Source organism: Corvus brachyrhynchos, unplaced genomic scaffold (genome assembly GCF_000691975.1).
Source record: "Corvus brachyrhynchos isolate BGI_N302 unplaced genomic scaffold, ASM69197v1 scaffold202, whole genome shotgun sequence".
NCBI lineage: Eukaryota > Metazoa > Chordata > Aves > Passeriformes > Corvidae > Corvus > Corvus brachyrhynchos.
The window spans coordinates 6092307-6107468 of record NW_008238132.1 but is presented as its reverse complement, the minus strand read 5'-3'; the positions used below and the strand labels follow the sequence as shown (position 1 = coordinate 6107468).

Below are 15162 nucleotides of genomic sequence, written 5' to 3'. Positions count from 1 at the left end.
CACATCAGATATGCACTCTCATGTTCATGGGGATGGCTTCCAAACCCTCTGGAGCATGGATGCCAAATTCACTTGGTGAACACAGTAACAAATTTGGTTATCGTATGAAAGGAGAGGGGAAAGAGCCTCTTCTGGCTCCTCAATGAGACTGCCAGGGCTGAAACATTTCTTGCTAAACTCAGCATTATCACCTTTTTTTTGCCATCAGTTGTCTGATGGTCTTCTGGCCTCACCTACGGGATTGCAAAACTTTAGTTCTAGGATGACATACTTCCAGGTCCCACATGGGCATGAGTGGGAGCTACTGCCTTGTCTGCCTGGTCTTGCTGGGTTCATCTGGGAGTAAAACTGGCTCCAAAGAACTTTACTGTGAAAGACTTTCTGTAACTGTGCCCCACTGATTTGAATGGGCTTCAGTGTGTGCTCCGAGACTCACTTTGGTAAGGTTTTTGTCCATGAAGAGATCAGCACACGTCAGCTGAGCTGTAGTAACGCTCCATGTGTTTGAAGCTCCCTGGGATCTGCAGCAGGGTTAACAGTGCTGCACACAGAGCTGAGCTATGGGAGCAGCCTGCAGCTCCCAAGGGCCTGCCAGGACCCACAGGTGCATGGCGACACTGGCACCTCTCTGAGCTCTTACTGTAAACTGCCTGAGCCTGCCTGTATAAAGCCATTGCCCTCGGCATGGGGGAAATCTGCAATATATTTCAGGATGCTCAGGGGAGCAGCAGACCCACTCAGCTGAAATTTTGACAGCTGTAAGTCTCAGAAAATCTGGGAGCAGGTTTTGTGTTAGGTGGCAAGTTGAAGAGTTGGCTATTTCTTCATGCGTGTCCTGGCAGCAGAAGTATAAGGCAGAAGCAGTGTCAGGCTGTTTTGTTTCCCCTTTGCTGTGTACACACTTTGCTTTACTGAACTGCTTCATGTGGGACACCTGCTTGGGACAGGCTGCTGGAGTTAGCTGATACATTCAGCCCCTGACAAATGAGTATGACATCAGAGTGACTTCAATTTTTTATAAATATCTATTGCCAATTTGATTCACGTCAGCACAGACCTGGAGTTAAAACTGAACGGGACTGAATATTACGCCTGCCTTTTAAGGCTGGTGGAATTTCCCCTCTATACAGAAAAAACTTCTCACGTATTTCACTAATATCTACCATCACAAGCCTTAGATTTTGTCTCTCTCAAGCCTGTGTCCTTTAAATCCCTGTAATTGCGTGCAGCTGTTTGTGAGCCGTCCGCTGCAAATTGAAAGCGTGCATTGAAAAAGCCCCCAAGCAGAGAACCTCTGAAATACGCGCTGAAAAAGCTGCTGGTTTACCAAAAAGACCCTCTCTGCTCTGCTCTGCCCTGCCCTCTCCTGCCCTCCTCTGCTGTCGCTACCTTGCAGTTTATGACATCCAGATAGTGGGAGGTCTGACAATCCGAACAAGGCAGCAAGCAAGAAATTCCATTCCTGTTGCAACCAGTAATTCCTCTGCGGAGCCTGCTTTTTCGTGAGTGTGTGCGCGTGCTTTCTTTTGTGTCTCTTCAAGAAGGGCTCTGCGATTATTACTACTTTAAATATAGCTTGCCCTGGGGCGGGGAAACGCACAAGGAAAGAGCCGGCAAGCAGCCTATCTCTCAGAAGAAAAGAGCAAGCCTCGCAGCACAGGAACTAGCGTCACTCAAGTGTGCAGTTTAGAAGTCAAAAAACTATTTCAAATACCACCATTCTGGAGGAGACTGAAGAAAAAGGATACAAAACTGGCGAAACACAGTGAAGAATATGGTAAACCAGGGTGCAAAGTGCATCTAATTGCAGTTTGAAAGTGGGCTCTGAAGTGCAATGTAAGTCTTCCTTAAATTGTATTCTTTTATAATAGTATCTAGCTGTTTAATTTCCATTCTGAAGCCATGCTGGGCCAAAAGGTACAATTAGCTACAAAAATCAGCATGGAGCAGAATTTGTAATCTCTGATATGAGGCTGAAAATGATACTGAAATACAACAGAAGACAGAGACTATCAGCCATATTATGGAAGATGCACTATAAATAAGAGCATATCTAATTATTTCAAAAGAAAGATGCTGGATGGAATTATTAATCAACTTTCTTTATAGAGACACGAGAGCTCTGCTGTTTAATACAGCAAGCTCTTTTAATACTGCTGTGTTTAAAATTGTGTGATTACAGTTACCAATAGCAATAAGATGTAGCTCCAGAGGGGAGTCCTAGTGGTTGCAAAAGTTTTATCGCTTTTATTTCTCCAACATTTTTGCTCTCTGAAGCCTCAAGTCCACATTCTGTATCCTACAGACTGGTTTTACTTTTCAGCTGGATTTTCAATATATGCCAACACTGGACTGCCTATGGAACTGAAAACAAAACACTTCAGCTTTTGGAGTAATTCTGGTATGTTTTCCTACATCACACTAGTGGCAAAAATACAGTTGACAAAAGCTTGTGCTCCCTCAACTTCTGGCATGAAGAGCTGAGGAATATAATGCCCAATGGTGACAAAGGGTGATAATTTCCTGCTTTTCACAATTCATCTCTGTGGTTTTGGACTTAGCAATGGATATTCTTTGTGATGGAGAGAGCTCTGTGAACCCAACTGCAAACTCCTTCATACAAATAAATCATGAGAGAAGACTCTACAGAAATGCTTATGATGCTGGAGAAATTAATATATCACATCTCTGCAACTTGACTGTGAACTCTGACAACCTAACCAATCTTTCAGGTGAAAGTAACATGAGCTCACTGTGCTGCCCTTCACAGAAAAACTGGCCGGCTTTGCTGACAATGATAGTGATTATTTTAACCATTGCTGGAAATATTCTTGTCATCATGGCTGTTTCACTGGAGAAAAAACTACAGAATGCCACTAACTATTTTCTAATGTCACTTGCAATAGCTGATATGCTGCTGGGTTTCCTTGTCATGCCTGTGTCGATGTTAACCATACTGTATGGTGAGTATTAGCTGTATAACCTACTGTATGTATTGACAAGCCTTAAACAGTGCATGCAATAACATCCTGTTGTTATTATGATTTCATTCTCTTACCACAGAAAATTGTTATCTCTCCATATAAGTAGAAATATATGTTACTGGTTAAGGGATGGAACAGGTGAAGTACTTGAATCTTTTCCTACTGTATATTTCCAGCTGCAGGCATTTTAAACACAGTCCAGAACATTAGTTTATTACTCAGTTGTCAGATGAATTGTCTCAAAGTATATGAAGATGCTTTGTTCTTTCTGTTGCTTTCAGTTTTTTTCCCTGGCTCATAATTTTCATATTCCTAATGAGAATATAGGGTTCTGCCAGTTACTTTGCTCTGCAAATATGCACTGAAGCACTAATGACTACTTTTCGATTCAAAGTAGGCAGCCCCCTTAATTATTTTTAATGAAGTAATACAAATGTAAACAATTTTCTTATCACCAATACCCTGCTTAGACATCGACTTAGTAGCAAATGCTGGAATAAATATTGCAGCAGTTAAGAAATGGATGGGCATTAATTCTGCCTGTTTAGTAACATCTACAAATGCAAAACTATCATTTCTTAAGAGAAGTTATTTAAGTTAATAATGACTCACAGTTCATGCCCTTGCAGGTGATTACTAGCAGATCTTTCTTCTCATTTTCACCAAAATCATTTGCAGTCCAGCTCACTTAGGAAAAAGCAGCACCCTATGTGTTCAGCACCAATTTTGTCAGGCTGTTAGTATCCCTAAACTTCAGAAATGAGTCTTCCAGTGACGTAACTGAATTGCTACAGTTCAAAGAGAAGCTAGACACAGTCAGGAGGAAAGTGAGATTCTTTGGAGAGATTTCTATTACTTCACTATTTTGGGACTTGAGGTCCAAACATGAGCCTGTGACTTAAGGGACATTTAATCGAGAAATCTGGAAGTTTATTTTCCGTTTTCAGTATCTCTACACAGAGATCTCTACTGATCGCCCTCAGTAGCATTTGCAAACTGCATTTGGCATCAGTGATGGTGCAATACTGTGATTTACCGCATCAGTGTGCGATTACCTTTGGCGGGAGAAACAGAGTGAAAACAGAAATTGTCCGATGGGTGACATTTAAGTCGTGCGTGATTCCCTGAGACAAGCAACAGGGACTCCTGCTGGCCAGGCTCCGCTGCCGAGGGAAGAGACGCCCGAAATGCGCGTCTCGGGAGGGATTTGGGGGCTGGGGCGCTGGATGCCTTTCCCGCACGGAGGGAAGCCGGAGCCCTCGTCCCGGGAAAAGGCTGCGCCGCCCGCCTTGGCGACGGCCGAAGCACAGGAGCCGCAGGACAACTGAAGGCATAGGGGAGGGGCTGTGTCGGCTTTGCCTTCTCTCTCCCTGCTTTTCCTCTTGCAAGACCAGGAATGGAAGCAGCACAGCTTGGGGTGAAAAATCACCTGGTGGCACACACAGGTACCAGGAGAACCATCGTGGTGTGGTGCACCATCAATCTCCAGGATGATCAGCGACGGCATGGAGGGAAGCCTTCCCTTCCACAGAAGCATTTTCATGGCCTCAGCTGCTCAACTTCAGCCATATCACCTGTGTTGACAGTCTTGAGCCCAAACTGGAGGCCTTTGCACACACGTGCTCTGCTGGGACATCTCCAATGCTGTGGAACAAGTGTGCTCCGCCACCCCTTCTGCAGCCCCTTGAAGGGGGTATGGTGATTATTTTGCTCAAATGAGAGATGATTTTCTTGGGAGCTTTACAGCTACTGTGGGCAATTCTGGTTCAGGTGTCCAGCCATGTGCCTGTCCCAGTCTTCATCTTTTGGGATGGGCAGGGTTCTCCATCAACCCAGCAGCTCCAGACTCTGCTGGAAAAGGCAGCACCCAGTAAGGCCTGCCAAGGTGGACGTGTCTACAGAGCAGAAAACTTCCTGGAAGATGTTGTCTACACGCTTCCTAAGGGTGCACCTTATTGCATCTAGAGTTTTCTCCTCTCATGTACTTCCCCCTTTCTTGAATCTCTAGTCTCTAAGGAAGTTTATCTGGCAGATGCTGTTTTATCCCTGCCCCATCCTGGTTTATAGCAAAAACAAAAAGTCCAGAAGGATATGACAAATGTGTTTCCAAAGGTCACTGAAGCAAGAGAACAGATGTATATTGTCAAGTGTAAAAATACTTTAACAGTTTTTCCTGTGTAAACTGGCCTGGCCTGACAGAGAGATGCTACTGGGAAGTCATGCCCCTGAAAGCCAGCCATCACATAAGACACTCCAGGGACCAGATTTTCCAGTAGAAGACCAGAAAACGTGATAAAATACATCCAGAAATGCTGTATGGCTTGTCAGGATCCATTCATATTACAGCAACCCAAGAACACCAAGAAATAGGTCTCCCAAATCTTGTATTTTATTTCCAAAGGAGACAGGCACTCCCCAAACTACTAGCATATTCTCACAATACGAGCTTTGGCATTGGCCCATGCCACACCATCATGGGCAGCTTGGGTAATATGCTCTAAATTAAATCACTACAAAATAAGGACCCTGATAATGGCAAAACTTGCTCCAAGGGAGCTATTAGTGGTTCCCTGAAGGAATAGAGGGGCTTTTGAATGGGGGTCCTGCAGGGCTCCGCTTAGCCTGGGTCTGCTGTGTACAACTTCTAACAACTTGTATAGTGTGTGGAGTGAGAGATTACACAGTTTTCCAAAAGCACCAAGCTGGGAGAGCACTCAGAGAGACAGGATGAGAATCATCAACAAGAATCTGGACCCCTGAAGAGAAAGTCTGAAACCAACAAATAACATTCAATGAGGATAAGTGCAAAGGGAAAGAAGCAAACCAACTTCTGCTGGGGAAATTTGTCCAGGCTTCAAGGATGCTGAACAAGATCTGGCTACCAAAACATGCTAAACGTGCTTCACTAGGATGATACTTTCATACAAAAGGCACTTACCATTCCAGGTTGCATAAGCAAAGACATTCCCCTTAAGATCCATGAAGAAATCTTGTATTTCACTTAGCAGTCAGGAGGCCTTTGCAAGAGTACCAAGTCCTGTTTTAGTCACTGAATGGTATACAAGATGCAGATAAATTAAGCAGATTCCAGGGCAGAGAAAGAAGTTTTAAAAGTTTTAAAATCATGATCTGTAAGAAAAAGATAAAGTACTCGGATTCTCTTAGACTGGAAGCCAAAAAAATAAACACAAAATTTGGCAAGACATGATAGCCATCTCCCAACAGTTTCAAGAGAAAAAAGTACTCAATTAATCTTCATAGGTAGAGGGAAGAACAATGAATAAGTAAGGGCTTAATTTGCAAAGAAGCTGTAGGTTGGATATTGGTAAACACTAATGCATCTGCTTTGGATTGCATTCCCTGGAGGACCCTATCAATATTCGTTGACAGAGGGAATATCCTTATTTAGGTATGTGGTAGAGGCCTAAAGACAGGTGAGATAAATATCACTGGTATGCAACAAAATCTCCTTTTTCTTTAGCTGCCATTAAATCTAAACTTTTACTTTCAGAAATAAGGCAGCTTTGCATATCAGCAGGTGTTGATAATGCAGTAATTACGTGGATAAAAAGTCCTGAAAGAAAATTGAGAACTTGTAAGTTTACAATGACAAAATTGCTTCTCTTTCCATAGATTTGCTGCCAGAAATGTTTAATTATAGCATCAAGCACTAGCATTATACAAATAGAATTAAAAAGAAAAAACATATGCTGCCTGTAGCCTGGGAAAGAAGCAGAGTTAACCCCAAAAGCTACAGTTAGAAGGCTGCAAGCAAACAAAAATGTTTTCTAAAAACAGTGTCAGGCTGTATCATTTAGAATGTATCACTACTCAGTACTTACTACTATCCTCCTAGAAAGATGTAGGGACTAAGACATGTGTCACAACAAAAGATATATGCCACATCTTTAACTGATGCCAACTTTCTCTTGTGCAGGATACGAATGGCCTCTACCTAGAAAGCTCTGCGCCATTTGGATCTACTTGGATGTGCTCTTCTCCACCGCGTCCATCATGCACCTCTGTGCCATCTCACTGGATCGCTACATCGCCATCCGAAACCCCATCCACCACAGCCGCTTTAACTCAAGAACTAAGGCTTTTGCCAAAATAATTGCTGTTTGGACCATATCAGTTGGTAAGTGAGGCAATATTTCAGCATGTAATTGCAGATTTCCAGCTTTTGAGAGGATTTGAAATACATACTGCAGTCTAAAACTTTATTCTCTGCCTGCAGTATTTTGCTTTCCACACTCTTAAGAACTGCTGTAATGTAGTAATTATGCGATGGCAATGGGAAATGGAGGAGAACTGAGCAGCACTGAAAGAACATACATCAGTGATAGCATAACTGCATTCAAGTTTATTTTAAAGATATGATTTCCCATATTGATTATCCATCATTACCTAAATATCTGAAAAGAAAAAAAATTATCAACTGAAAAAAGCATTTCCCTGTTTTATGAAGTCAGTTGTTCCCAATATCTTATTAGGGTAGTTTGCTTAGAGGTTTTTCTCAGGGGCAGATCTTCTCTGCCTTTCTCAGTGTCTATGATGTGGAATTTATGCATTCTGTTTAGGAGATAGCAGATACTGTGTACAGTGTTAATTGAGGGGAGTCTCTCCAGAGGACAGTTCAGAGTTACAGTCTAAAATAGGTGTTCTGAATGACCCAGTACATGAATCTCTTTTTGCACTGGAAAAACCCAGAGCCTCAAAACTAGGCATGGAAACACTGATCGTTCATTCCCATGGTGGCAGCATGTCCAGAGCAGTCTTATGGCATGGGATTTGGAAGAGTTTGGTGTCTAATGCCATCACGGATTTCCTCACACACCTGGGGCGGGAGGTTCTCAAATGCTTTGAAAACATGGGTCCCTTTCAGCACTTACAGTTTTGTAGACCCTTGAGCATTGGCAATTCACTTATTCAGAGGCAGGAGAAATTCACTCTTTTGCCCTGGAAGAGATGTGAGCTGTCAGCAGTCAAAGGTAATTAGCTCCTTCCCTGGCTAATACAAATTATTGCAAGTGGTTACTGTGATACCTTACCACTCTTCCCAGAGGAGGGAAAGGAGATGATGCCTAACAGGCTGCCAGCCTGGTACTCTAAATTGTCTCCTGGCCTCCCTCTTGATCCCGGCCCAAAGTCTGAGAAAAAGCAGTCTAGGATTGCTAGGATTTAAAATAGCTGCATCTTCTGCTGCACAGGAAGAAATCGTGGGAGTCTTTACTCAACAGGAGGACAGTTCTGCATCCTCCATGACCTGATGAGGTTCAACAGCCTCTGGCTCTTGAGTGCATTCAGCTGATCAGATGTCTAGCACAGGCCAGGTGAATCCCACCCTAAAAATACCTAGCTCTCAACTATAAAGGAAGCCTATAGCAATTGAGATGTAGATGTCTTCATTTAGATTCGATTAATCATATCTTGTCTCTTCTACAGTCACATTTTTTTAATCCAGTAGAAAACATATTACCTACTCTGTCCAATTACCTACTCTTTTCCAATTTTTGACATTGCTAAGTGCAAGTATTTCCAGTGCATTTCTCTATATAACATAAATAAGTCAAACATTACTTTAAAATGTTCATACTGTGTTTGTCTGCACTTGTGTGTGGTGCCTTGTGCTTAGTGTGTGTGAAATTACTGTCCTTTTCAAATATCAATTCACAGAATGATCAGAATGACCATTCCAGGGGCAAACCAGTAGTCCACCCTGCTCAGCATCTTTTCTCAGAGAGGGGCTTACTGACACAGTATCTGAATTAGCTCACTATTAAAAGGAATCCAGAAAAAAAAAAAGTGTTATTTTAGCCCTATTACTTAGAACATGGTTTATGTCCTGTAGCGGGAGGGTTTATTTCTTCGATAGCTTAGTATTTTGTTTCAAAAGTTATGGCTTTTCTTTGCAGTAATAACTAACAACATATCCATTGTAAAGACACCTTTTCTTCTCTCTGGAGAAACTTTTTTCTAACAGTGATGAGTCACAGATGTTACTTGTTATTATTATGGCAAGTGATAGCAACGTGGTCCCTATTTATATAACACTGAAAAATACAACTCCTTATTTTATTGGAAACCACTCAAGTGTGGCATGAGTGAAGAGGACAGAGTCCTGCTTTACTGCAGCCAGATAAGGACATGTGTAAGGGAAGAGTGGATGTCAGGAAAACAGGAAGGGTTATAGGGTAAACTCCATCTCATTTACACATTACATGTACCAAAACAGTGAGAAGGTTAAATAGGTATAGATGAACGTAGGCAAGCACACTTCAGTGGGCAGGAATGAAGTGGTGCTCAGCTGGTTCCTAGTCTCATGGAAGCAAGGGGCATGGGGAGACCAGCTGAAGGAAGACTGGTTGGTTTCCAGCCTGGTAACAAGCTATGGCAAATGGGATGTGCTCCAGAGGACAGATAAGAAAGCAATCACATAGGAAGCTATAGGAAACAGATGAGCCAGTCACTGCCAGGCTGGACTAAGTTTGCCCTGTGCCATATCACTGTATTAATAAAGAAAAATGCCACTATTATGAGAAATCTTGACAGGTCCCAGATCACCCATGCAACCTGCTGTCAGTCAGTCATCAACCCTTATCCTCTTGATCTGCCACCATCCAGCTAAGAATATGTAGGAAATGGGTTTCTGAAGGTGTCTTCTGTATCACTTACTAACAGGAAAAGCTTTCTGAACAAAGAGGTGCTCCATGTATCATTTAGCAGCCTCCAAGCTCTCAGTGCTACTTAGACTGACAGGGCTATAAATTATTTAACTCTTTGCATTTTCACATAACTATAGATGAGAACTCTCACTGGGATGAGTGAGGGAGGTGAGGATGGTGAGACACTGGCATAGGTTGCCCAGAAAAGCTGTGGATGCGCCATCTCTGGAAGTGCTCAAGGCCAGGCTGGATGGAGCTCTGAGCAACCTGGTCTAGTGGAAGGCGTCCCTACCTGTGTCAGGGGAGTTGGAATGAGATTATCTTGAAGGTCCTTTCCAATCCAATCCATTCCATGATATGTGGCACTGGCAGAGCTGGTGTTGGGTATAACACACCCTCCACAGCACACGGTGTGGCTACCCTCTCACTGACAGATTCAGATCCAAGGTTTTGCTCTCCAGCCTCAGATAGATATCCTTTGACTATCCCATGCTGGTGCCCTGTGAACTCTCCTGATGTATGAGATGGAGGGTTGTAGGTTACTGACGGGTTCGGTCGGGACAGTCGGTGATGGAGACGAGAGATCTCTATAGTCAGATCTTGGAACATGCGGTTTATTGCAAAGGGCGTGGGTATAGGGGCACTGCTCAGAGCTGCCAGACCCAGCTCGGAGCAGGCCCAGGAGAGCAAGAGAGTAAGCGGGTGAGAGAGAGAGAGAGAGAGTGTAAGAGCAAGAGTGGAAGTGGAAGCAAGAGAGAGAGAATGGAAGTGTCTGAAGTCCTGGTTACAATACAATAAATTATCTTCTGTACTGAATATTCTAATTGTCACTAACCAATCTAATACAAGATACAAATCCTATAGCATTTACATACAGCCTATAAGAGTTCTTATATTACCATAGAGTGTTACATCTTAACTTCTAAAAACTACTCTTTGGACCCCTTCTGCTGAGCTAGTAGGGTCTGCTCTGACCCTTGGACCTGCCTGCAAGCAGAGGGTATTGTTCAATCAAGAGGGGATTACCTTCAGTCGGCCATACCATTGTTTTCCAGTTGTTCAGTAACTAAGATTTGGTATTTCAAAAGTGGCTTTCATTTCGATGTTGCCTGTAGTTTTCATATTCCCAAAATCTTTTGTCAAGCAATCATATTTATAAGGCTTTCCTGTTTCATCTTCCCCAACAGAGGGTAAAAAGCAAGAGAAAGAAATTAAAGTTGTTATGTTCCCCTGTGGAGAGGTTCATTTTCGCAGAGGAAGAGGGGAGAAACAGCCAAAAGTTGTGTGTTGGCAGCACATTTAACCAGTTGCACTGACCATGCAAAGAGCTCAGGCTGAACTGAGCAGCACTGATGAGCATACAGGGCTGTCGGATGCTGCCTTCTACCACCCTCAGTATGGAAACAAACCATTTAATCCTACCGCTTGTCTTTCAACCATCTGTCTTTCAACCCATTCTTTTTCTACTAGAGGATCCTTCTTCTATTGCCATTAGAATTTAATTTCACTAACAGCCTTTGACAAAACAGTAATTTCAGAACTTTCTGGAAATCCAGGAACATTATATCTGCTGGATTACCCTTATCCACCTGCTCACTGACTCCTGCAAATAGTTCTAGCTAATTTGTGGGGCCTGAAGAAGCTCATCTAGTGCTTCCCAACCCACCTAGATTATAGCTTCTAGTGTACCTAATTAATTACACTTTTGTTCACTAAATTTGTAATTTTCCTTTTATTCACTAAATACACAAATATATTCAGTGCATTTTAACCAAAGGCAGTCAGTGATCTTCCTTCCATTGGCTTCAGTGACAAATGAAGCATTTAAAAAACAGCAGAAGAAAAGCACAGATAGTTTAATTTACTTGACTTCTGAAATCTTGATTTTCTCAGTTAGAAAAAAAAAATTGTGCTAACATTTGTTTTTGCATTTAGTGGAAGAAGAGCATTTAGCCAGCAGCCTTTGTTTCACTAGACCATGTAATGCCACAGGCAATTGGTTTAAAATAGATTCTAATTACTGTAACAGATTCTAATCGTGTCTTTAATTCTTAAATCATCCAGTACGCACAGTGGCTAGATAATTAGATTATTTGTAGCTGTTGAAGGCAAAAGCTCATTAAACACTGAAAATTATTTCATTTGTTTTAAAGCACAGAGGTGATTATTGAGAACAGGTGTAAAAAGCCAAAGCATTTCCCCCTGCTAGAAAAAAAGTAGAATTTTGAATAGAACTGGAATCTATAGAAATGTAAATAGAGCCTATACTGAAAAATACATGTAAAATACCTTTGAGTCCTAAGTGGGCCTAATATCATTCCCTCCTTGAAAAGGTAACATAAACGAATTACAGGCATGAATGTTAAGTCCTTACATACAACATCCCTCAGTTCTTATTTCTCTCTATTCCTCTGTTCATGGTCTAAGTAAGGTGAAATCTGATGATGCCCAAGCTGAGTTTTCTCTTATCATTTCTCACTCAGCCTACACATCTATTCACTGCCTTCAGGCAGTCTCTGCAGTCTCCAGTCACTAACAACTTAGATTTATTCAATACTTTTCATGCAGGAAAAAAAACCCAACATGGATCTGGATGAAGCTGGTAAAATACCTCCCACCACATAACTCTAAAATTTTGCCATTGATTTTGAGGCTTCAAAAATGAGAAATAACTGTAAGATATGAAGCAATGCTCTCCAAAGTACAGGGTGAAGTTAGCTCCAGGTGTACAAATCAAACCCAGCGCAATTGAGCCCCCAGATAATTTGGCAGTGTGACATTTTATGCTGGCACAGAGGCTTACACCTCCTTCACAGGCAGCCTGCAATTTCTCTGCACGACTTCTTGCTGCCTCACAGCATATGAAGGGAAGCAGCAGGGATTGGGAGAGTTCAACCACTAGTACCTCTGGATTGTGTTTTGCTGACAGCTTTGGCCTCCTTAGGCTGAGTCTTCTTTCTGTAAAGGACAAATTTCATTCGAAAATCCCTTTGCAGTTTTCAAAAGGCATAAACAGCTAATCAACTGCAGGCTGGAAGTCCCTGTTCTAAATCTACTACATATCCATATCTTCCTGATATTTTGCCATTTCAGTCAAGTCTAATTTAGGGATGCCTTCACATAGGAAAAGACAATTTGTTGTAACCTGGAATATACTGCCAAAATACATAAAATTGCAAATAATTATACGCTGAACTGTACTCTGACAATATAGATTTAAAGCTTAGCACCTATATTTGGAAGTGCTGGACTGGAGCTAAACTTGAAATATCTACTATACTACCCTCTTTCCCATCTACTTATTCACTCTGCTTCCATTTCTTCTTTTGAAGATTTGACTTTGCATTCTTAGCAGTTTTTATAATCATTTCCCCAGGGAACATTTTTTAAATTTTTATCATACTCATGAAACCATCTCTCAGAGAGTGAACATACTGTTTGCTCACTCCAGCTGCAGGATCTCAGGAGCAAACATTATAGGTTTTGTGTTTGGGCAATCCTGGGACCTTTATCATTTGTGGATGTAGATGCCACCATAAAAATAAAATGAAGTTGTAAAAAATTGTTGCACAACATATTTTGGAGGAATTTGCATCAATTGTAATGAAGGGTGTTGGCATGAAATTTCATTAATAAAGTACTAGAGCTTCAGAAGCATCTCAGAAATAGAATCTTCATTGCATTTCTTCATAGAGACACAATGTATGAGGTTTAGTAGTCAGCAACAATTATGTCAGTAAAAAGTTCATTGCCATACTAATGACTCCTACAGTAGTGACAATTAATGAGAAAGCAAGCCCTTCACGTACAGGTTGTCTGGGGTTGCTCAGTTCCATGGGAAAGAAACATTCAGTGCTGTGATGCACACTTCTGAGTTGACTAGCGCATGTATTCTGGTTATGAGCCATTACTTAAGATGGTTCTGAGAAAAAGATATAAATATCCTATTTACTTCGATGTAAATTATCCCCATATTTCCCATGTAACAGAACTCTTTGATTGACTTGTTCTTCCCAGAAGAGTGAACACATCTATCAGACCATCAGCTTACCACACATATCTCCCTCCCATAACTGTAAAGGTTCAAAAACCTTGCATTTTGAACTTGTATATGTTCTTTCATCTGACAAGGAGGTGTTACTAACATAATACTTTTCTTTATGGAAGAAGGTCCTTAAAGGAATGTTAATGATTGATCTGCTTTCTAAATTCTCCAAATTTGGAAACACAGAGATAAAGAAATGGGACACGGGCATGTGTCCACAGGGACATATTTGCAAACCAGAGACACTGAGCAACCCGACACTCATCTGGGTGGGGGAGAACACATTATACCAGTAAATAAGTATCATCAGAGGAAGAATAATTATTATGTATTATGTATTATGTTCTTTGGGTAATTACAACAGGATGAGATGAAGGGTTTTGTCTATGAAAAAGGCACACATCCATTTTGGGAGCACTTCTTTTGCAAGAAGCATTCTGCCTTACAGGTAAAAAAAGGAATGAGGAGTGGTCATAACATTAATGTGTGACATTTCTTTCTGCTTTGGCTTTCTTTTTAAAGGCAAATTATAAACAATAAAGCTGTGTTTTTAATAGCACAGCAATGTGGAAAGAACCTGGTTAGTCAAGGTGCTGATGAAAGAAATTTCTGTCTTTCTTTTTAAACCTGTCTTTGTTTTGAAGACCATAAGGACCATGTCCTTCTTCCTCTTGAAGCTACCAGTGAAGAACCCTTAAGTTCATTTGAACCAGGCCTGTCGTGTTATCAGGTTTTTTTGAATGAATAGGTAACTGTTGGTCGGTGCCAATATGACATATAATCAGCCAATCTCTCTTCATAGGGTACATCAGAGTAAATGGAATATTTTAAGGAAAAAGGCAGTAACAGCACAGTGCCTATTGTAAGTTACTACCCCCTCTCTGAAAGGCTGTATTTTTAGCCATTCATGTTCCCATCACAGAGTGCAATACAGACAAGTACTCAGAATGGATTCCCCATGCAGAGGGGGAAGGACAAGCCTGGGTCCTGTCACAGAATACCCTTTTCTACAGAAAGTGCAGTGTGAGGTGTTGCAAAGTGCAGAAAGGACTTGTTCACAAGCCTGCTCTAATCTTTCTCCAGTAGGTCTCTACAACAATGCAAGCTCAAAAGAGGATCCCATATTCACCAAGAAATTACTTGAGCATCTCTAGTCAGAGGAGCTGGATTTCAGCATGGAAAATGCCAAATGCAACACAAATGAGAACAAAAGAAGTGTACAAGGAATTATGTTGGGATTTATAAACTGTACAACAGTCTGTACACTGTAACTGCATTTAATCACCTTCTAAATTAAAAATGGTGCTGTTAAAGTAGCACTGGGTTGCATAAAAGAAAAATGCCAAGAAAAGAGAAAATTTCATTCATTTTACAATTATACAGAACAATAACACAAGTTCCTTTATTTATTAAATTTGACTTAAGCCAGATGTTGTGTTTTATGACATTAAGAATGTTTCATGTACCA

The 15162-nt window shown here is 41.4% G+C and overlaps 1 protein-coding gene and 1 long non-coding RNA gene across 5 annotated transcripts in view; one reads left to right on the top strand and one right to left on the bottom strand.

The window, feature by feature from the left end:
• LOC108446601 overlaps positions 1-4122 on the bottom strand; it is a 72498-nt gene extending 68376 nt beyond the window's left edge. For all 3 annotated transcript variants that reach the window (XR_001861827.1, XR_001861828.1, XR_001861829.1), the window contains exon 1: positions 3597-4122. This is a non-coding gene — a long non-coding RNA (uncharacterized LOC108446601). The remainder of the gene's footprint in view (positions 1-3596) is intronic.
• HTR2A (5-hydroxytryptamine receptor 2A) overlaps positions 1195-15162 on the top strand; it is a 29277-nt gene continuing 15309 nt past the window's right edge. Inside the window, exons 1-3 of one of the 2 annotated variants that reach the window (XM_017733609.1) lie at positions 1195-1836; positions 2324-2963; positions 6922-7122. In XM_017733609.1, the coding sequence (XP_017589098.1) occupies positions 2564-2963; positions 6922-7122 (601 nt within the window). In that variant the 5' untranslated portion in view covers positions 1195-1836; positions 2324-2563. Of the gene's footprint in view, positions 2964-6921; positions 7123-15162 lie in introns of both variants that reach the window. The other variant, XM_008633172.2, reaches the window with a different exon arrangement.